This window comes from Mustela nigripes, chromosome X (assembly GCF_022355385.1).
Source record: "Mustela nigripes isolate SB6536 chromosome X, MUSNIG.SB6536, whole genome shotgun sequence".
In the NCBI taxonomy this organism is placed as follows: domain Eukaryota; kingdom Metazoa; phylum Chordata; class Mammalia; order Carnivora; family Mustelidae; genus Mustela; species Mustela nigripes.
The window spans coordinates 4,138,016-4,161,263 of record NC_081575.1 but is presented as its reverse complement, the minus strand read 5'-3'; the positions used below and the strand labels follow the sequence as shown (position 1 = coordinate 4,161,263).

The 23,248-nt window shown below is 45.5% G+C and overlaps 1 protein-coding gene across 5 annotated transcripts in view; it reads left to right on the top strand.

Annotated features, from left to right (window-relative positions):
- MTM1 (myotubularin 1) overlaps positions 1-23,248 on the top strand; it is a 90,830-nt gene that overhangs the window by 13,192 nt on the left and 54,390 nt on the right. For 3 of the 5 annotated variants that reach the window (XM_059385078.1, XM_059385077.1, XM_059385076.1), the window contains exons 2-3: positions 10,460-10,532; positions 12,795-12,867. In XM_059385078.1, coding sequence (XP_059241061.1) covers positions 10,516-10,532; positions 12,795-12,867 — 90 coding nt within the window. In that variant the 5' untranslated portion in view covers positions 10,460-10,515. Of the gene's footprint in view, positions 1-10,459; positions 10,533-12,794; positions 12,868-14,551; positions 14,669-23,248 lie in introns of all 5 variants that reach the window. The other 2 variants (XM_059385075.1, XM_059385074.1) reach the window with 2 other exon arrangements.

The following is a 23,248-nucleotide window of genomic DNA, read 5'->3' as shown; positions in this document are numbered from 1 at the left end:
TTTTCCATCTTTCCGATATACTCTGAAAACACTGTTCCATGATACAAAGTGCTATCGAAGTGGGCAGCCAAGAAGGAAGGTACTGGTTCAGTGCCCCCCACACACGTGCGTGGGGGAGGAGGCACTGTTTCTTTACTCTTCTGTAAAATGGAGGCTAGGGTTCCTAGTTGTACCAGCCGATTTTCTCACATAGAGATGGAATTCCAAGAAAACCTTTGTATCCAGCTGTGAAAGCATGAGGCATTCCTCACTTGACCGTCCGCTAGAGAACCAGAGCCACCAATATCCGTTAGTGGGCAAGAGGGCCAGACTAACTGGGTTTGAATTCTAACTTTGACAGTTCTCAGTGGACACATTCTTTAACCTTCCTGTTCCCTGGGGTGGGATGTTTTGATATGAAGATAGTAATAGTAGGGTTATAAGGTTGTTGGGGGGGATTGAATGAGGTCCTCTGTGCTTAGAACAGTGCCTGGCACAAAAGTAGGGGGTCGGTAAATGGAAGCCATGATCATTATCCATGAGCGAATATTCTACCTTGCTTTTTACCTGTGCAGTGCCACCTGTATGATTGGCTTTATTACTCTTTAGTTTCTATATATTCATTGTCTTTATTGCTATTTTACTTATATTTAATCATCTCCCCAACCCCTTTGCTAGCTCCTTGCAGATCTATCTTTGTTTCTTCTTAGAACTTCCTGCTGTGCCCCAGAGTAGTTGCCCAGTATGTAATTATCAACTGATTTTGGACCTCTTTGGAAGTAATGACATACACAGAGCAAGGAGTGTCTCAGAAATAGTGGGCTTGGTGTCATTTCATTATTTCTTCTCAGAGGCTGTATTAATATTTTAGTGCTGGTTAATTTAATGGGTATTTAGTGAGTTTTTAGAGATGGACAGACAGACTAAATTGTTCCGAATGTAACCATACGTTGATGTGACTGTATTGTAGATTGTTAATTCTCTAGTTAATTTCTTGCCTGTTAGAGGTTGGATTGCATCCCCCCAAAAGATATGTTGCTAGACCTAGCCCCCAGTACCTTGTAATGGGACTTATTTTGAAATAAGGTCTTTATAGGTATAACTAGTTGAGATCATACTGCAGTTGGGTGGGCCCTTCATCCAATATGACTAATGTCCTTATAGGAAAGAAGGAGACCATGTGAAGACACAGACATATGGGGACAGCTCTGTGTGACAGAGATCGGAGTGATGTAGCTACAGGCCAAGGAATGCCAAGGACTGCCGACCACCAGAAGCTAGGAAGAAGCAAGGAAGGATCCTTGCCTAGTGCCTTCAAAGGAACATAGCCCTGCACATAACTTTATTTCAGACTCAGCCTCCAAAACTCGAGAGAAGAAATTTCTCTTGTAAGCCGTCTGGTTTGTGGTTCTTTGTTAGAGTAGCCCCAGGAAACTCAGAGACTGCACCTGTTAATTTGCCTTTCCCCCCCTTGCTGCTCTAATCAGAGCATTGATAACTCTAAGATTTCATCTCAAATGGTCGGTTTGCCTGTATTTTCATCCATTATTCATCTTTTCCATATAATTAAAAAATATATTTACAGCAAATCAGACAAAGGTATTGGGAAATCTGATATAAAAATACCATTGCAGTTCTCCTACAACTGTGCCGGAAGTGGGAGACATAACATTTATGAGATGTTTGTAGCAGAACGGTTTGTAATAGGGAAACCTGGAACCAGTTCGGAAGACAGTGTGGAGCAACGGACTTGTACGATGCGGTGAAAATATGGGGCACACAGCTCCGCACGGCTGCATGATGTGGCTCTCCCGACCATGCCGTGCGCGCAAAGCAACGGGCAGAAGAATGTGGAATGATTCCATTTATGTGTAAAAGGCCGAAAGCAACATCATTCAGGGATATTTACATTGACAAAAAATGACACAGATATGCAAAGGAGTTCTAAACACACACATCGGCCCTAGGGAGGGAAGTCGGCATACCTTTAATAGCTGAAGACTAACATCTCCAAAGTCACGAAAGTCTGTGCGGGTGATACTGCCTTCATGGATTCGCAGACTGAGTGCCCAGGCTGCCGCATGCCGGCGCCACAAGGGGAAACAGCCCTCGCTCTGGCGAAGCGCAGATCGAACAGTACAAGTCATCAGTGGATAGTATAGCCTCAGTATAGTCTTAGAAGTGGAATATTAGAAATCTGGACGGTGTACAGAGAAGCAAGGTGTGTGTGTGTGTGTGTGTGTGTGTGTGTGTGTGTGTACGTGCCCGCGGGGAAGTCAGGGAAAGCTTCCTGTGTCTTGAAGCGGTACTTAAGGACCTAGTACCAACAAAGCCGCCCCGCTCCTCCTCTGGTCAAAAGTGCCTGGAGGAATTGTTCTGAGTGGAAGGTTAGCATCTCTGGCCTTTCATCCTCTCCCTTTTTTTCTAGAACCTGCACATCTGCTCTTTAGTTCCTTCCTCCTCCTCCCGCTTCACCACTGATCCCAGCTGGAGGAATCTTTGTCAGGAATGCCAGTCCGAGAAGGTCCTTGGAGAGTAAGATGTGCCGGACCGGCATGTTTGTGACTACTGTGGTTGGGACTGTTTCCATACGTTTACTCCGTTTACTCTTGACTTTCAACTACGGTTTTTACGTTGGCTTGAGAAGGGACTTTTCACTCACTAATTGAAAATGGACCTTTCTGTAGTAGTTTCTCACAGGGAAAAATAGTTCAGCACAATGAAGTTGTATCATGCAGCACATTAGCTGGGCTCATGAGTTCTGAAATTGGCAGGTGGACGGGGAACTTGATCTTGTTCCTATTTTTAAAACTTTGTTTACTGGTGGGTATTTGACAGTTACAAAATCCATTGGTGGATTTAATGATTTGTTTAAATGTAGGTGATATCACTAGGTAGCCTTTTTACATTAAAAAAGTTAACCTGCTGGTAGTCGACTTTTCTAAGAGTTTATGTAGCGTAACGATTTCAATTCAGGAAGCGTTTTGAAAGTTACCTTGTTGGCCATGGCCACGGCCACAGCTCCCGCTGCTGAAGCCGGTCAGCGGTCTTGAAGATGTGCCATTTGTCATGCGGGCAACCAAGCAACAGGGCGAGGGGATCGGTTCAGATCCGTCACTAACCACCGGAACAAATGATTCAGAAAGCATTCTGCACTGGGTCTGAATTGCAAAGCCAGAGGTCTTTGCAACATTTGAAGAAGTAGAAATAAGTGTATTGTGATCTTTAAGGTGAATAGTTGGAGCGCCTGGGTGGCTCACTTGGTTAAGTGTCTGACTCTTGATTGCGGCTCAGGTCGTGATCTCGGGGTGGTGAGATCGAGCCCCGAGGTGAGCCCCCTTTCAGGCTCAGTGCAGAGTCTGCTTGTCCTTCCTCCTGCCCCTCCGCCCCTCCGCCCCTCTCCCTGCTCACGCTCTATTGCTCTGTCTCTCAAATTTTTTTTTAAATAAAATGAATAGTAAAAATCAAACTGGCACAAAGGGTGAGTTTCTAAATGAAATACTATTTAACATTTTATACTTTCCAAAGAAGAATCCTCAAAATGAAGGCCCTTTGGCTCTGAGATTTGCTGTGGCTGAGACCAAGGAACTGTGAGGCAAGCGGGTGGCTTGTGTCTGTTTGAACAGTAAGCCACCTGGCTTGGCGGGCAGGTACTGTTCTGGAATAAACAGAGATTTACTCTGAGAAACCTCTGGGATGTTTCTAGATCCTTGAGCCAAAACAGAATGTGATGAGGGGAGGTCCTCGTATTAGGGATCCTGTGGAAAGTTTCCCTGGGCTAGGAGTTGAGTGTTCTGCTTTTCTATATTTTTAATGGAAATCGGCATGCTTTGAGGATGAACTAATTTAAGGCTATTCAGAGCCTTGCCAAGATCAGGTGGATCATTTTAGAAAGCTTTTAGAAATGCAGAATGGTTAGGCAGTGTTAGACATCATATGTTTTATGGAAAATGCCACCAAGTATATTAGCACCAGTTTGAGGAATCACTTCGAGTTCATCAGACATCTCTTGGAGGACGAGGACACTTGGTATCTGAATGCCTCCATGTCGCCGTCTGCTGTGGTGGTATCGTGCCCACTTCACAGACCAGGAACTGTTGTTTGTCCAACGGTGCATAACTGTTATTGATCAAGGGACAGTGTTGGGGTTTGAAACACAAACTGGTCTGAACACATAATCCTTTTCTTTTTTCTACCATAGTACCCAGTTTGGCAGCTGGTCAGAGTGCACTTTTATAAGGTATAAGCTATGGATGGGGGGGGGGGGTGGCTAACAGCTTATATTTTAGTTTAAAAAGACACGATTGTTACTTACTTTGGGCAGAGAAAGCTCATTTAGAAATCATATATTTTAATAGTTTAAGGCAGAGGGTGACAGCCTGTGTTTGTAAATAAAATCTTACTGGAATACAGGCATAGCCCTTCATTTCCGTATTGCCTTTTGCTGTTTGACTTACTTATTTTCTTAGTAAGTTCAACACTCAACGTGGGGCTTGAACTCATGCCCCCGAGATCAAGAGCCGCATGCGCTACTGACTGAGCCAGCAAGGCGACCCTGCCGTTTGCTCTTTTAATGCTATGACACAGAGTTCAGGAGCCGGAACAGAGTCCATATGGCCCACAAAGCCTAAAATTGTTACTATCTGTCCCTGCACAGAAAAAGTTTGCCAACCTCTGTGCAAAGGAAGATGTATAAAAGTGAAATAAACTCGTTTTACAGAGCATCATTTGTTTTCATGTGGGTTGAGCACATATGGAACTTGAATTGATCATGTATCCGGTCTCAAAATTGTTGATATATGAACATTCCTCTTCCGTGCAGAGTGGTTTCTCACGGCATCCTTTTCATTTTCTTGCCTCCTATATGGTCTGTAGTCAAAGCGACTGTAATGCAAAAATCAGAATAAGTTAATATAGTAAATTCTGTGTGTATGGGCTATCGAAGTACCTAAGGGAACTCTCCAGTACTTCTCATTGGGGGTGACACTCCCCCTAGAGGCCAAATTGGAAATGGGGGTGCTTCTATTTTTAGTGTAATGTATTGAAAAAACACATTATTTTTTAAAAAAATTCAGGGGTGCCTGGGTGGTTGAGCTTCCGACTCTTGGTTTGAGCTCAGGTCATGATCTCAGGGTCTTGGGATCGAGCCCCGAGTCTGCTTGTCTCCCTCTCTCTGCCCTTCCCCCTGCTCACACGCACACCCACTCTCTCTCTCTCCTTCTCAAACAGATAAATCAATCTTTAAAAAATAAATTTTTGAAAAGAAAAATGCATTATTTTATTATAAATCACTGTCTTTTTGTTTCCTCCTTTATACTGGAATTTAGGTACTATATTGATGATTTTTTGAAATTGTGTTTAGGTTGATAATATCTATGACTTTTGTTTCAGGCTAGCAAAGGGGGTCTACAGGACTTTGCTTTAATAATGAAGGGGTCATTGGGTCTCGTGGTATTGAGTGGCACTGTCCTAAGTTTGTGGCTTTTTTTTTTTTTTCAAAAACAGACTTCCAAGAAAAGAGGGTGCCTTCAGAAACATTTGTAACTCTGGACCCAGAGGCTGCCAAGCACCACCTTTGTTCACTGGCAGGTTTCAGAAGTGGGTTTTCAGACTGGGTAGCTTTCCACAGCTTTCAAGGGAGCCTCTAGAGAAAGACTATCTTTAAACTTCATTTACATGTTGGGGGCGCCTGGGTGGTTCAGAGGGTTAAAGCCTCTGCCTTCATGGGTTCATGATCCCAGGGTCCCGGGATCAAGGCCCGCATCAGGCTCTATGCTTGGCTGGCAGGGAGCCTGCTTCCCTCTCTCTCTGCCTGCCTCTCTGCCTGTTTGTGATCTCTGTCTGTCAAATAAATAAATAAATAAAAATCTTTGGAAAAAAACCTTCATTTGCAGGTCAACACAGAGTAAGAAAGCACACTGAGTCAAATCCAAACAGAAGGGCTGTTTTTGTCACTGTTTATACCTGGAAAGTTGGCAAAGACTGCTAATTGAGGGCCCTTGGTCTCCAGTGAGGTGACCATGCAAACTCGAGCTTTCCTTGGAGTTTAGATTTTGTTTACAAAGGCCCTATGAGATGGAGGTCAAAACTCTGTTTGTTTTTAGAAAACTGTTTTCTGATTCTACTCTTTCTAGATTTCTGTAATGAGTAAATATGGCCCACATTTGTTTGAAAGTGTCTGTAGTTATGTTTGCTGCACGTGTTTTCTAGAATTTCGTTTCTCATATGCAACAGACTGGGGACTAGGTTCTTAGTCTGGAAGCCGGGTGTGGTGGAAGAAGTTTCCATACTTGAGTTTGGAAGGTCTGTTTCCTGGGAAAAGTCTGTAGTGGGGACCAGTAGCACTCCAGTAGTTTGTGGTGCAAATTTCTGCACAGCAGCTCAGTTAATGGGGCCGCCCTTCTGCCCAGAGCCACCCTGCCCCGAGCGTCTTGATTAGCTAAGGATTTGTTCTGCCATTTTCTTAGGCTTGCATGAATTTCTGGCTCACGTGAAATATTGGGTGAACAATGGTTTGGCTCTTTGGCCAACTCTTTATTGCCCAGTCCATTTATTCACTGAGCCCCTCCTTAGTAAGTACCTGCTGGGTGCCAGGCTCCACCACGGGCGCTGTGACTGCAGCGGCACGGACAGCCAACCGGAGCCCCCACCTGCCGCGGGCAGGCGGGCCGAAAGAGCGCATTATCTTCAAGGTGGTAAGCACTAGGGAGAAGAGAGGGACAGAGAGATGCAGAGAAAGAAGGGTGGGGGGTGGGAGACCGTCGGAGGGCGGAAGAGAGCCGAGGACAGTGTAGGAGGGGCAAAGAGAGGGACAGCAGAGACCTTTGAGTTCAGCTGTCTCCAATGTGAAGAGAGATCCAATTAAGGCTCTGTTGTGATGTTCACATTTGATTGATTCAATCATGCCACCTTTTTGTAGCTTTCTTTGAAGGAGTTCGGGGCCCCCAATGATTGTTTGCCTAGATGGGTTGAGTTTTCTTAACTACTCCTTAGTCTAAAACTCCTTTTCTGCTGGGATTGGCACCAGTCACATCCAGCGTGCTTTCTTCAAAATAGAGACACTTGGAAGCACTTTTCCCTAGGTGGACAGTCCACTCTGAGTACAGAGGCCTAGGCTAGAGCTGACCCACCCTGCCGTTGACTGGCACCGGGCCTTTTCACACATCCTCTGGGCTCATCTGGTCATCTTCTCTGTCACAGAGAGAGGATTGGGCTGTGAGCATGACAGAAGTTTTATTCAGGATCAAAAATGAGAGATGTCTACCTTTGGTTAGATTCCTGCAATGTGTGTGTGTGTGTGTGTGTGTGTGTGTATGTGTGTGTGTGTGTGTGTGTGTGTAGCTAGAGATACAGAAATTAAGTTTCAATTTCATTTTAAAGCCAGGGTAGCTTCAATTCAATGTTTTGTAAATAAGAAGGACGAAAACTCGATCTTTAGGGGTCCTGAGCAAAATATAATCAAAAAGGGTATTTTCATGCACTTTTTAAAGAGAAGCTTTATAACTAGGTCACCACCAGCCACGCACTATCCCTGTGCTAGTTAACTTTCTACCTAGTATTTATAGGGTCAGGACTAATTAGTAGAATAATTTGTTACGATGTCAGCATTCAATAAATATCCTTCCATAATTGAGAAAATGCGAAAAGTTTTTTTTTTTTAAGATTTTATTTATTTATTTGACAGACAGATCACACGTAGGCAGAGAGGCAGGCAGAGAGAAAGGAAGGGAAGCAGGCTCCCCGCTGAGCAGAGAGCCCGATGTGGGGCTCGATCCCAGGACCCTGAGATCATGACCTGAGCCGAAAGCAGAGGCTTTAACCCACTGAGCCACCCAGGCGCCCCGCGAAAAGTTTTTTAATGTATGTACCATAGCAACCCTGTTGTGAGCCCATCCTATGTATTAGTTTATACATTTCGCCCATCTGTGCTGCAAAAACACGGAGACAGTAGCAGCCAAAGGCCTGAACAGCAGGAGGGTGGGTCATCCACCTAAGGCCACATAGTGAGTCACAGAGCGAGGATTTGAACGGAGTTGACCCTGACATCCGCGCTCTCCGTCATTATGGCGTCCCAGCTTCTGTGCTTCTCAGGGAGCAGTTGGAACGGTGTGACAGAGAGTTTCGCCTATAACATTTTAAAGGGAGCCTCATGGAACCGACCCATGTTACTTGGACCCTTGGATTTCTCAGATTTGTGTTGATTCAACTTTTAATAGTAGCGGTGTCTGGTGTAACTCTAAAAAATCAGGACTTTACACCTATTACAACTGAGCCTTGAACAACACGAGGGTTGGGGCATCAGCCCCCATGCAGTTGAAAATGCACATGTAAGCATGTTAAGATTTGACTAGCACATAGCTTGTCTGTTGTCTGTGTTCCGTACTCTTGCAATAAAAGTGAGCTAGAGAAAATGCTACTAAGTGGTCATAAGAGAAAATACACTTGCAGTACTCTACTATAAATTTGTAAGTGGGCCCACACAGTTCAAGCCGTTGTTGTTTAAGGGTGAACTGCATATGATTCCTTATATAAATGTCCGGAATATATTTCCTTATATAATAATTCCTTATATAATTGTCCCTTGAAAAGGGTGACTTGTATAGTTAGTTGTTGTATCTTGTTCGGTAGTTAGAATTAAGGGGGATGTGAGGACTTTCCTCTGTTGTATTTAGTTCATTTTAAATTGAAGTCTTTATTTTCTTTTAAAGATTTTATTTATTTATGTGAGAATGAGAGACTTCTAAACATGAACAGGAAAGTGAAGACTGGATTGACTGTATAACCCAGCATTTTAAATTTCTTATATTGACTCAACAGTAGTAATTTAATGTTATTTGAAGACGTTGACTTATTATTATTAAAACGTTTTAAATACTATGATGTCTGATTATTAAAAAGTAATTTCATATCTGTTACTGAAGAAAATCCCCCAAGTGTATAATCTTGTTTAGTGCATAGACTAATTTCAGGGCAGAAACATCTGACTTGCTCTCACTAGTCTGTCTCATCCATTCTGCTGTCTCTGAGAATAATGAGTTATTTCGCTTGGATGTGAACTTGAAGGTCTTTCAAAGGTATTTTTTTCTGAGCTTTGATCTGAATTTCACTAATTCTCAAATTATTCATTAATCTTTCTAAGAAGTTATTTCTAATTTTAGGTTGTGCTATCTCTTAATAGTTGCAGGTTTGAGTTTATAAAGAAACATTTTATTTTGCCATAATTTAAAATTTTAAGCCTCAGGGTAGCACCCTAGGTCCATTGTTTTAGGATTTGGTGAACCAGTGTACAAGCTTACCCCATTATGATGTTTCACAATATCGTGTGTCTTGTATATAATCATTCGTTGACCAAATAGTTACAAGTGCCAGCTGTGTGCCAGGATGCAGCCATGACCCAGATGGATGCCCGGCCTTGTCCTTGGTGAGCTGAACTCTGCTGGGGGATGCCTGGCAGTCCTGATCTTGTAAGGTTGTCCTTACATTGCCATTCTTGCCTCATTATCCTGCTGGTCACCCTTGCCTGTATCTTTGTCACGTCTCTTGGGCCTTACTTCTGGACAGTGACTGGCACTGTGCAGCTTTCAGATCACTAGGTTTTGTGCAAACGTGTGTTAATATTCATCATGCCAGATTTTGCGTGGTTGCTTTTTTAATGAGCCCCGCAAAAAGATCCAATAAATGTCCATAATCACCTAGTTGCTGCGGTTCACCTCCCAGTGACTTCATACGGGTCTCTTTGTGTCATTAACTTTGAAAAATAAAATAACTAAAGCATCAGTTAGTTTTCTGTTGTTGCAATAGTCTTCACACATCTAAATCCCTGTATTAAAATATCGTGTATGTTCTGAATACGATGCTTTCGTTTATGCCTGCATTGTGATGAATATGCATTATTTAAATGAAGGATAAACTTTCCCTGGAAAATACTGATCAAATCAAATCTTGCTAATTTGATTTCCATCAAGTCCATGCCACTTTAAATTGCCTCAATTTGGAGAAGGCTGAATTCTTAGAGGCGAAAAGAGTGTGAGTTCAATTGTCTACCCTTTTTACTAATCTGCTTGGCTGCTTCTAAATTATCTTTAAAAATTAAGAAGTGGGGAAATTTGAGGCCTGGTGCACAATTACTAAGCAGTACATTTTTGGAGGTGGCAGTTTGAACTCTACAGATAACCATTCTGGGAGTGTGCATAGTGTCTCCCACTGAGCTCCCCCAAGTACACTTAGCTGCCATTTCCTGTTCTTGCCTGGTTCCCAGTACCTTTGCTGGAACTCTTTCATGTGACCTGTGCTGTGTGCTGTGGTTAGTCCCTTGTGTGTCTCGTTCCCACTGGAGACTACTATGGAAATGGGGCCTGTCCAGCAGAGTACTGTTTGTTCTCAGTTGCAATATTTAAATCTCAGATGCCGCTTTGTTGGAAATCGCATACAAATTCCACTGATACTGAATGTTGTCTTTTTTTTTTTTTTTTTTTGCTAGAGTTTCCAATATGGCTTCTGCACCAGCTTCTAAATATAATTCACACTCCTTGGAGAATGAGTCTATTAAGAGGGTAAGTTTTCAGATTTAATTTGCACCCCTTTCTCTGTATTTCTCTTCTCATAGTTGCCTGTTAGGTGGTCATTTCGGTCTTATTGAATTATTAATTTCATTATTTACATAATGTACATTCTTCAGTATATGTGGTTTTCTTTATTATCCTACCTTGTTCCAGAAAAGACAAAATGCCATATATGTGCTATGTAAGTTTGGCATTTGTAAATCCTTTCATGTAACTTCATTTTTGAGAACCTCTGTTTTGTGGACTGCTGCCAGACATTATATTTAAGATACTAGGCAATCTCTGGGCCTTGAAAGCTTTCTGAAGGAGGTATTGGAAAGCCAGGGCCCACTGAGCAGTTCCTCACACCTTCCCAAATATTGGCCTTATGTTCTAATTATGGTGATCAAATAGTTGTGTGAGCGAAATGAGTACAGCGTTAAGAAAAAAATTGTTCAAGGTATGGAGGAGAAAATTGTGTAATTAGATGACGATTTTGAAACATATATTGAAAGGAAGGGGTGAATTTAAAACAAGCTTTATTCATGGCCCTTTGAAGCCTTGGATACATTTACCAATTATCTACCAGGAAGGTTCATTGACACTCCCACCAGCAGTGTACAGGGATGCCTAATAACAATCAGAAGGGAGCCAGCTAGTGTCTTTTAATTTGTACCTCCCTGAGTACTAATGAGGGTGGCTTTTTTTTTTTTAAAAGAATAGTGTTTATTGTCCATCTGTATTTCTTTTTTGAAGTGGCTGTTCATGTCCTTTGCCTGTTTGCTTTTTGGGGTGTTTGAGAGGATACTTTTCTATTGATTCATAAGTGTTCCTTACGTATTATGATAATCAGCTCTTTATAGTAGGCATTACAGGTCTTTTTCCTAGCTTATCATTGGCCTTTTAATTATATTTGTGGCATTTTGATTTTGAAACACAGAGGTTTAACTTTTTTATTTGATCACATCTATCAGTATTTCATATTTCATGTTTTCGGCTTTGGGTGTCATGTTTACAACCTTTTTCATCCCCAAGATTTTCTAAGTTTCTATTGTAATAGTATTGTTATGGTCAAGGATCAGTTCTGAACACAAGAGTTACTTCGTGAAGCTGATTTTAAGCCTTGTGGAATGTGACTCTAATATAAAATATATCCTGTATTAATCCCATGTTATCCTGTGTTAATCAAAGACCTGTTTCCCCAATTTTGTGGTTGAATTGTACCTAATTCTCCGGACCCCAAACTGTGGTCCTTAAAAGGTATAGTGAGTATTACATTTGCTTGTTATACTTGTTTTTAGTTAGTGAGAGGCAGTGTTAAAGGATGCTGATGATTTCTGTCCAGTCTTCTCATGCATGTAAGTTGTGTGGTTTCACTGCCCATCAGGGAAGGCATTCCTGGCTGGCAACAATCGGTCTTGCCCTCCTAGTTAAAATGCTTAACTTGCAAGCACCAAAACATTGAAAATTGGCTAGGAATTTTTATTTTGCGCCTGAATAAACATGATAAAACAATTAAAAATCCAGCAGGGCACCCAACTTTGACAGCTTATATCTTAGTTAAATACGTAGTCACAGTTCTCTTATTGCATAATACTTTATGTTTACATAGCCCGTGATAATTCCCAAAAGTGTACTTGTGCATTTTGTTTCATTTAATATTCACAAAAACCCTCAGAGGGAAGTATCTACTAACTTTGCACATGAAGTGATTGCCCTCCTAGTAAAAATGCTCCGCCACCCTTTCCTCTTATACAGTGACCTATGTGAGGAAGGAGCTCAGTAAAATAAGAAACCTGATGTGTAAGAAATAATTTTCTGACATTATAGGAAGAGTCTGTAATTACTGTTATTCAGTTAAGGCCCCCTTGAAATGAAGATTTCATTTCTGCTGTTAACGTAAGATGACTAAATATTTAATATGAAAAAAAGCTGCCGAAGTATGCGTGTTTCTATAGAATATGCTTAATATTGACTTTTTATCACTTTCCTGAACACTGTTCACTGTAAAGCGCCTGGAAAGGGTATTTAAAAATTAATACTGAAAAGTGTGCTAATATTATTTACAGACTAAAATGTAACACAGCTAATGAATATTGACGCTAAGTTGTATTTTTTGGTGGTTTGTTTTTTCTGTACCACTTTTCTGTAATGGTAAATATCACTCTAATTTTTTCTTTACAAAGGATATTTTTGATTGCTTGTGTTCCACATCGCTTAAAAATCTGGGCAAATGTAATGTCATTCTTTCTGATGTCACTGTTTCATTTCCAGACTTCTAGGGATGGAGTTAATCGGGACCTCAGTGAGGCTGTTCCTCGACTTCCAGGAGAAACTCGCATCACTGGTAAGGGTCCTGTGAAGTTAGGATTTGCATGACTCGATGAGAGTCCCAGCAGGAACAGGTGGTTTCAATCCCTCTTTCTCTTTAGAACTCAGATTTAGGCACACAGGCGAGCTTTGTCTGAAAGTGGTAGCATAAGGAGAACTCTTTGCCTTAGTTTCTTCGAAGAGTTTCACGCTGTCCAGGGTACTGATACTTTTCCCTCTCTGCCCAAGACTGAGAATTACTTACGGTGGTGGGGAGTAGATTTTGTCTCAAATGTCCATCATTGGAAGTCTATCCTCTCATGGTTTGAGGTTATAAGAACAAAATAACATTAAGGTTTTCCAACCTAGGATGTGTGCTTTAAAATGATCAACATGAAGACTTAATGTCTAAGTAGTCTTTTCTTTGTAATGTAGGAGACCACATTGGCTTAAATAGCTTTCATTTGTCTGATAACTGGAGTTAGTAATATTGATGCAGTATTTCAATTGTTGGCTTATTTTTTCATGATAAATTCACCCTAAGAGGAAGGGATGTACTTTGGAAGGACCAGATCATTCTGACTTAAGGATACTGAAGGATCTGGCAGCTTCTAAGCCAAATGCTGATGTTGTGGGCATTCACATTTTATATTAGGGTCAACACCCTTGCCTCAGACTAGCACGTATTGGGTGGTAATAAAGTTACCATCGTTTCAGGGAACCTTTTGGTGTGTTCACCGAAGTCTGGATCGTTTAGCTTCAGTGGCTAAAACATGGTGTAAGACATGGTGCCTTTGTGAGTTATTTAGCCATGCACCATGAGACACTCTTCCATGTCCACAGACTTGCACACGATGCTAGTCTTGAAAACCAGTGGCATGCATCCATCCTGATTTCTGGATAAGAGCAAAGTGGATGGCTTACTTTGGGTGACCTTCATATATGAAATTTTGGTGCTCTGCCTCAGTTCAAAAGCTTAACTGAGGTAGTCCTATATTGAATTTGCATGAAGTCGCCTTACTGGGTATTTTTCATTTCACACCCAAGGAGAATGGGATTTCAAAATTGTTAAGAAGAATTAAAAGCTGTTAACACATTCAAGGACATCCTTGAAAGATAACAGAAAGATCTTTTTATGATAATAAATTAAGTCTCCTGATTTAGTCGCTCCTTATGTTTGAGTCTACTAAAGATGTACTATGCTCTTGGCCATCTGTTTTCTATCCCTTAAATGATCGAAATGAATCCAGCTAAAAACTCTTCTCTGGACTATTAGAAAGAATAGACTGTAGGAATAGTTCTACCACTGACATTCGTTTATTTAAAACATCGTGATGTTTGCGCGATTAGAGGTTGGCCATCCTCAAGCCCTATCTGGTGGTTAGTCCACAAGACTGTCCTGCCCGAAGGGCCATCCTCTGGTTGAATAGCTCCTTAGTTACCTGTACAACCGCTGGGGGTAGTGACAGCAGCCCCGCCTTCAGTTCTGCTCTCCAGCTGCTACCACCTTGCCCCGAGTGGTGCCAGCATTTTGGTCAAGCTCAGGGAAGCAGTGCCTGTGGCCCCACCTGACCTGGCACAGTAACGTAGAAACATGGCCAGTGCCCGCTTTTTGACCTTTTTAGGGATCTTTTTTTTACTGTAGTTATTCTTAGCCACATAGTTGATATTAAATGAGTGCCATTTGTTGTGTATCTTGGTATATATTTCCATTATTTTAGGGTACTTTTTTTATCTTAATAGACAAAGAAGTTATTTACATATGTCCTTTCAATGGCCCCATTAAGGGAAGAGTTTACATCACAAATTATCGTCTTTATTTAAGAAGTTTGGAAACGGTAAGTAGAATCTAAGACCATAAAGATGACCCTAACTGTTAAAGATAATGCTAAACTGTGTCTCTTCTCCCTGGCAGCATTGCCTGTGGATCAGATTAACATGGGGGATGTATTCGCTTCTTGGCTCTTAATTTTTGGCTTATGCAGAGCTCATTCATCACTAACACCTGCATACATAGGAATAGGGTGGATTTAAAAAGTAAGAAGTTTTCGTCCTCTGAACACTGGGGAGGGGTTGGTAACTGGACCTATTCACTAGTTGGGAGGAGTTAGTAGAGAATAGTGGTTCTTTATCAGAAGCTTAACAGACACTACAGATACCCTAGGTGTTCCGTGTCACAGCATCCAGGCCCATAGTCCAGGTACAGTTGTAAGTTTTAAGACGTCACAGAGGAGGATGCTGACGCGAATCCCTTGTTAAGGCGCATTGCTCCAGAACTTTCCAAGTGGTCACATAGTACTAGATAGAGGGTTAGCACTCGAATGCCTATGGGATGACTTAGTGCCATTTCTACCTCTTCATTCCATGGCCATGAAATCTGTGCCTTAGCATTTCAAGGAACGTGCCACTGGTGGAATAATGAGAGATGGAGACGAGGTGCTCCAGAAGGGAAGAGACGAGTGAAGAGCTGCCGTGGCTGTTGCCGAAGGACCTACAGTAGATACAGTGGGTCGCCATTGTCCGGGCCAGCCTGAAGTGGTAGCTGTACTTGGGGGATGGTCCGAGGAGGAATGGATAGGTCTAGGGTCTGTGGAAGAGTAGCCCAACAGCAGTTTATGCACAGGCGATATAGAGACTGTTGGGGGACTCCAGCTTGTGTGTCTTTGCTTTTACCCCATAATTTCTTTATGACTATGTTATTAACACCTTATCTTGATTAAATTGAGGCATATGACTAAGAAACATGGGCCAAACGGTGGTGGTACATCTAGTTGGAGTTATAGATTGTGCTAGACTGCAGGGTTGAGATTTGAAACTGTCTTAATGGACTAGGGTATCGGAGTGAACCTAATTGATACAACATCTCGTGTAGCTAACATTTACTTTATACAAAGCTTAACCCTATTCAATCCAGGAATTGGGCATGATCTATGACAAAGCTAATATCCCTATAGATTCAGCTAACAAAAGTTTAACGTAATAGCCAGCAGAATGAGACCGTAGTCCCGTCTCAAGTGTTGTGTGCAAATCCAGGTGCCATGTTTTAAGAGGGACATTGGCAAACCAGCGAGGGTTCAGACAAAGGGAACCCGGTTTGCGAAGGGGCTGCAGTATGAGCACTGATCAAAATAAGTTTCATCTGAAGAAAAGAAGATGGAAGGGAGGCACGACAGAGCTGCCTTGGAATGTATGGCTCCCAAGAGTCAAATTGGGACAGATTGAGAGATTTTATGCTAATATATGCAAGAGTCATCCAAAATGAGAATTAAAGCAAGTGTTACAGTGCCTTTCCCCTCTGAGACTCTTGTTTTGTTGGCCGGCCACGCGTGCCCGGTGCCATTTGATGCTGTCACTGATGATGAGCTGGGGGAATTTTTAAAACCATGGTGCCATGACAAGTTTGTATGATCTCAGCTACGTAACCCAGGAAAAAACCAGTCTGTAGAAAAGAGGCCGGAAGGAAATAGCAGCACATGTGTCAGTATTTGGGACATCTGGAGAGTGGACTCAGGCATGCTCTGTGTTCTCCCCTCCACTTGGAATGAGCACGGGGAACTTTGGTAATTAATTGGGGAAGCACATAGCAAGCTTTAGCTGGTTTTCCTGTGGCACGGTAGGAGGTGGGGGTTAGCACTGAATGGGTACGTCAAAGGCCCATTAGACACTGACTACTAACTTGTTTCTTCTACTGTTTCACATAAACATTTTGACCAATTGGCTATAACATTTAGTCCAAGTATAAGAGCAAGAAGCTAATGGCAGAAAACATCCTATAAAGAAAGCCACATAAGAGGTCATGCAAAAACCTTAAAACATAGTCAGCATAGTGTGTGTTAAAGTCCTCAATAAGAACATCAGTTGTGGATTCTGCTGCAAACTGTGTTTGACAAAGAGCTGTCCTCTTACTGGCATTTTGAAGCAGACACCTGTTCGTTTCAGGTAGGTAAACACTGCAGTGGGAGCGCGGTCCGGCTGGGGAGTCCGCTGTCCCATTCGTCGGGGTGTCAAGGGCAAGGTTTCCTGCCTGCCCCGTTCCCCAGGACAGTAGAGGCACAGTGGTTGTTTCCTTGGATTGTCAGTGTGGCCCTGCTTCATGGCCATCCCCTCTCCACTCTGCCCTGCATGCTGCCTCCAGCTTCTCCAGTCTAAAGCTCCGTTGGCTCCCCATGGCCCAGAGAATGAAATCCATTGTCCCCCACGTGGCGTAAAAAGCCTCATGACTTCTCTTGCTTCGATTCCCGCTGCTGCCGGTGCTGTCATAAGACCATGACCTTCCCTTCTCCCAACACGCGAGGCCCCTCCTTGCCTCTGTATTAGTGCATCGCCCTTGCTGTTCTCACCGGGCCTGGAAGCCACTGTTTGTCCTTCAGAACCCACCTGAATGGCCACACCCTCTTCGGAGCCTCCTCCAGCTTCCCGGGAAGGAGCCCTTCCCTCTCTGGGTCCGCAGAGCCTCTCTCCACACCTCTCTGGTAGTGCTCAGTGCCCGAGAGCTGCCCCCTGTCCCGCTTTCCTTTCCATGTTTGTTTGTTTCTCCTGAGCACTTGTCTCCCCCTCCGATTTGCCATCCTGCACTGCTTCCCCTTGTTCCGTGGCTGTCTGAGGCCAGGGATGCTTGTCTGTCTGTGTTTGGCCTTTACTAATGCTGAGTCCTTTTGGTCCTCTGTGCCTGGCTAGCACAGAGCCCAACAGACAGTAGGAGCTCAGTAAAAACATATTCTGTGAGCGAACTCGGGAGGGAACAGGCTTCATCGCTGTGGCTCGATTGCCATACGGACCTCACTAAATTGAGGCATCTCAGATACCACCATTGCTCTGGAGTTTGGAAGTCTCATCGCCCCCCTTTGACCTTGAGGGGGCTCAGGAATTTGGCTTGGGGTCGATCTCCTGACCACAGTGGGGGCACTTTAGGCATGTAATACTCTGTAATCCGTAGACTACCAGGGGGAAGACGGCTTCAGCTTCCTTTCTAGGAAACACCTTGGGCTCAGTTGCTATAGTAGGTGAGAAAGGCAAAGTAACCCTTTGTGCGTTCAGATGCTTAAAACTTTATTCCGGAACCTTCAGCACGCCGCGGTGAACTAACTCCGAGCTCGGTGAACGAACAACACAGAGGCGAGTAATTGGGGTGTGATATGACAAAGCCTTTAGTGGTTGCATAACGCTGCGAGGCTGTGAGGGAGACCGTGACTCACCGAGTGATGAGTCATAGCGTGCTTTGTGGAGCAGGTGATATATGAAGCAAGTCTTGAAGAATGGAAACAGGTTCCTGGACAGGAGGGGAGAGAGGGAGGAGCGTGTCAGGTAGGGCGTTTCCCTCTCACTTGTGTGACAATGCCGAGACCACCACACACGGTGGCAACAGTTGGGTGGTCTGTCGGATCTGGGGCACAGGGTGGAGGGGACGTGGGGTGGCAGGAGCTGAAGCCTGAAGAAGAGCCGGCCCCAAGAGTCTCGCAAGTCACAGGTCAGCAGCGCAGAGCTTAGGGGCAGAACCATGTGATGGGTGTGGCTTTCTGGAAGGGACACCAGTTGCAGCATGTCTGGTGGATTAGGGAGGGGGACTGGAGGCTGGGAGAGTGATAGAAAAGCTAGTCGCCCAGGTGGGCAGCTGGGGCCTCGCACCGCTGTCATCACAACCAGGAGAGAAGAGGGCAGAAGGTTCGGGAGCATGGCGTGGCCATTTGGAGGCGGGACTTGGAGGATGGACCCGAGTCTAGAGTGATGCCTGTGATCCTTTGCCTTTGAAATGGACCTCACGGGAGAAGGAACACGTCGGAGATGAGCCCCCGGAGATTCTTGGAAAATGTGGCCTTAATAGCTGTACAGCCACTGAGAAGAGATGTCTCCGAAGCATTTGGAAACGTGACTCCGAAGCTGGTGAAGTTGTTAGCACGTCCGTGTTGGTGCAAGCTGCATACATCCGCACAATTACCTGAGAAGATGATGTGACAAGGAGATACGCACTGAGGGGCACGAACATTCTCCCGGGGCGGGGCCGAGGTCGGGGAGCAGGAGAAAATCTGAGCGAAGGCTTTGGTGGGTGTCGGTAGAAGAGAAGAGGCTCGGAAAAGAAGGGGGCGGTCCCCGGGCAGATGAATGAGCAGAGGCCACAGAGGGCAGTCATTAGATTGCTGGGAGCCAGGGTGGGAACCCGTTCTGTGGATGCGTCAGTCTGATCGGCCCCTCTCTCCTCCTTCCACTCTCCAGGAGGCGGCGGGCAGCGAGCTTCTCCCTCGTGCTGCTCCTCCGCAGGGCTTCCTCCGCCCGGGCGGTGTCTTCTTCAGGACAATGCTGCCTGCTGGCCGCCCTCCTCACGTGCCCTCCCCCGTCTGGCTGCACTGACAGGCAGAGCCGTCCTCTTGTCACTCCTGGGCTTTCTTGGGTTTTGAGGGCTGCCTTTCTTCTGGCCCCTTTCTAGTCTTTTTTTTTTTTATTAGATTTATTTATTTTTGCGAGAGCAAGAGTGAGAGCAGGGGTGGGGCTAGGAGGGAGAGAGGGCACAGAGGGAGAGAATCCCCAAACACGCTGCACAAAGCAGGCGCAGGACTCGATCCCATGACCCACGAGATAAAGACCTGAGCTGAAACCGAGAGTCTGACGTTCAACCCACTGAGCCACCCAGGCGCCTCCCTGCTTTCTCATTTCTTACTGCCTGCTCAAGAGCCCTGGGCTTTTCGCCTCGCACCCCAGATGCATGGGCCAAGGCGGGAGTCTGGCTTCCTCCCTCCCCAGTGCATTCTTCTGGCGCTCTCGCTTCTTGGGCTGGTGCTGCTTGTCCCCCAGTGGCCCTGGAATCCCTGCCCCTGTCTTCCTTTCTCCACAGTCTTCACATGTGCCCCCCCTTCAGTCCAAGGTCTTGTCCGGGCCATCATAGGGGCCACACATCGGCCTCCCTGCCCGCTGCTTCTCCCCACTCCCTGCTTTCTGGCTCCTGAAGTCATCTTTATTGTTGTGCCGTCCCCGTGCTCAGAAGCTGTCCGGGGCTCCTTTCCTCCCTCAGCTCCCAGGCCTTAGCTGGGGAGTAAGAGGCCCGGCGCCTTCCCACCTCTCTCCGGTGTGCCCAGCCCACGCTCTGGCTCAGGTGCCCTACTCAGTGACTGCTCCTGAAGCCCTAGGCTTTCTGCTCCGGACTTTCCTTCAGGCCATTTTTTTTTTTTCCCCACCTAGAGCACACATTCATCCCCACCCCGTTTGAAAAGTTATTTTGAAATATTTAAGATAGGATTTTTATAAAGAAACCATCGCCCCTTTGCCCCAGAGACGATCCCATCTGAAAGTGGGTATTTCTCGCTCGCGGTCACTCCACACAGCCTGAAACTAGAACGGGCTGTGGCCGATGTGTGGTAGCTAGCAGAGTGGAGGCTTTTAGGCCTTCCGACTGAGTAATGCTGATGAGATGACAAATGTCAAATAACTTACCATCATTTTCTGACGGTAAGTCAGAAACAGTGTGTTCTTCCTGGATTCAATTCAAGGCGAGATGTCTCTAAAAGCTAGGAACATAATGATTGCATTTTTCAGGCAGAGTATCACCCGAAGATTCTTTAGTACCGTTTAAGACCCTCTGTAAAGATGGCACTCACATTCCTCCGTAGTTGGTAAGGTATTTCTTCGAGGGACTAGAAAAATGAGGTCTGTTTACTTAGCCTTCCGACGGCTTACCAGCGTGCAGACAGGGCTTGGACAGGTGAGCTGGAAGGGCGGCTGTGTGTCAGTCAGATTCTTCTCAGACATTCGGTTCTGAAATGAGCTGGGAGCCGGCACTAGGTGTCCGCCACCTAGAGCTGGGCGTCTCACAGGTGGGGCGGCGCTTAGCTTCGGTGGTCGCTCTCACTGGCTGCAGCTCCGAGCCTTGAATGCCGCCCTCAGAGGCAGATCTGTATTCTTTCCCGGGGGGAGGGTGCATCCAGTTCATTACAGGGACTACCAACAGGATTCCTGGAGGGTTTTTCTTTTCATGAAAACACAATGGAGATTTGTGAGATTTTGTCCTTCTTGAAGTTCTTCCGGACTAGTAGATCTCGCACCTCTTTTCCTTTCAAAGGGGCTGAAATAAGGCTAAAAAGACTGTAATAAGGGGCGCCTGGGTGGCTCAGTGGGTTAAAGCTTCTGCCTTCGGCTCAGATCATGGTCTCAGAGTCCTGGGATCAAGCCCCACATCGGGCTCTCTGCTCTGCAAGGAGCCTGCTTCCCTTCCTCTCTCTCTGCCTGCCTCTCTGTCTACTTGTGATCTCTCTCTCTGTCAAATAAATAAATAAATAAAATATTTTAAAAAAAAAGACTGTAATAAAACATCCTCATGTGTCTGTAGGTAGGACTTCAGTGGGAACCTGGGGTCGGACCGGAGGTATTGTGTTAAGCTCCTTATACCGCTGCTGTAGGATGTGCGCTGTTTGCAGGGGAAGCAATGCCCGCGGGCCCCTTGGCTTCCCTCGCCCCTTGTTGCCGTGTGTCCTTCCCAGCCCGCTGTGCCCAGATTTGAGAGGCTGTGGGTGACTGGGCCCTGCTGTGCAAGTCACATGCATTTAATGCGTTAGTTCCCTCGCAAGTGCAGGCTTTCAGGCCTCAGAGTCTCCCCGTCCTTGGGCAGTTCTTTTTCCTCTCAGGTTGACTTCTTCCTTCCCCGACTGCCTCACTGAGCCACCCTCCATGGGCTGCAGCCGGCCTCCGGTCTTGTTCCGCAGAGCACTTAAAAGCCCTCGTCCCTGAGCTCCCAGAAACCGCGCTCCTCACCCCCTGCTGCTGTGTCCACCCGTGTTCTCCTCCTCCTCTCATCTGAGAGGAGGGGCCTCGTTGCCTTTTTTCCAAAATCAAATTCCCCTCCTTGAGCCTTTTCTCCTTTCGTCTTTTACTCTTAGAGCCTTCGGTCATTCCGCATCGTCCATTTGTGGTTTCAGCTAGTGGTGTGCACGGCAGGCGCAGGCTGTCCGCCATGAAGCTTCCGTGCTGATGGGGCCGACAGTGATCGGATAATCACACGGGGTATGACAACAAGTTGTGCCGAGCGCGAGGAGCCCAGGACCGAGTAGTACAGGAATGCAGCTGCTCGAGGAGCCTGGGAGATGGTTCTGAGAAAATGGTGTTTGGCCTCTGGTCTGAAGAATGAATAGGAATGACCTAGATGGTTGCCAGGGCCTGAGTGGGGAGGACCAGCTGAGGGAATGGCTAGAGGCACTGAGACCAAGGGGAACATGAACAGATGAGCCTGGGGCTGGGTTGGGGGCAGCGAGAACAGCAAGGAATGAGTGGGCAGTGGGGGGGGGCAGCTGACCAAGGGCCTGTAGACCCTGTTAAGGATGGAAGTGTTTGGAGTTGAGCAGCAAGAAACTTTGGACATGATTTAGGCAAAGGAATGATAACATCGGATTGACTTCTGTCAGCGATCGCCTATGCCGCTGTGCGGAGCGCAGACTCCAAGGGGAGCACCAGTCCGTGCCAAGAGACCGCTGTGCCTGTTCCAGTGGTCCGGGGAAGTTGGAGAGGGGGTGATAGATTTAAGAGGTAAGATAGATTTAAGGGGTGAATGTGGGAGACGGGATGAGGGATAGCAGAGAAGATGCCAAGGATGACTCCGGGGTTTCCAGCCTTTGTAATGGGACAGATGGAGCAGCAGCCACTGAGATGCAAAGAGAAATATCATGTGATTAGTTCGGGACATTTGGAGTTTGAGGGACCTTTGGAATCTCTCCCAGTTCTGTAATTCCAGCTGCCTCCTGGTTATCTGTACTTGACTAATTTATCATAACCTTCAAGCCAGTGTGTCTCAAAGTGACAGTGTTCATCTTTCTCCAAAGCCCCCTTCTGTGTTTTTCCCATCTCTTGCTGGGATCACATCTCCTGTCTAGGCTAAATCTGGGTCCTTGCCGATGCTTCCCCAGTGGCTCACGTCTCCTTCTATTGCTTCCTTCTTAGGTCACTCCACATTCGGGTTCTCCTGTCTTCTCAACTTGCCTTAAATCAGTAGCTTCCAGGGTTCCCAGGATTGGGTGTGGTCCCTTCCTTGGTACTGCACAGCGCTCAGTATTGCCAAAGGGATCTTCAGAAAGCACCGGTCTGTCCTTGCGCTCCTCTTCTCGAAACACCTTCCAGGGATCCCAGTCACCCTGATCCAAGCCCTGGGGTGCTCCCAAGGAATTCCCCTGCCACCCTCACGTCTCCTTCTATTGCTTCCTTCTTAGGTCACTCCACATTCGGGTTCTCCTGTCTTCTCAACTTGCCTTAAATCAGTAGCTTCCAGGGTTCCCAGGATTGGGTGTGGTCCCTTCCTTGGTACTGCACAGCGCTCAGTATTGCCAAAGGGATCTTCAGAAAGCACCGGTCTGTCCTTGCGCTCCTCTTCTCGAAACACCTTCCAGGGATCCCAGTCACCCTGATCCAAGCCCTGGGGTGCTCCCAAGGAATTCCCCTGCCACCCT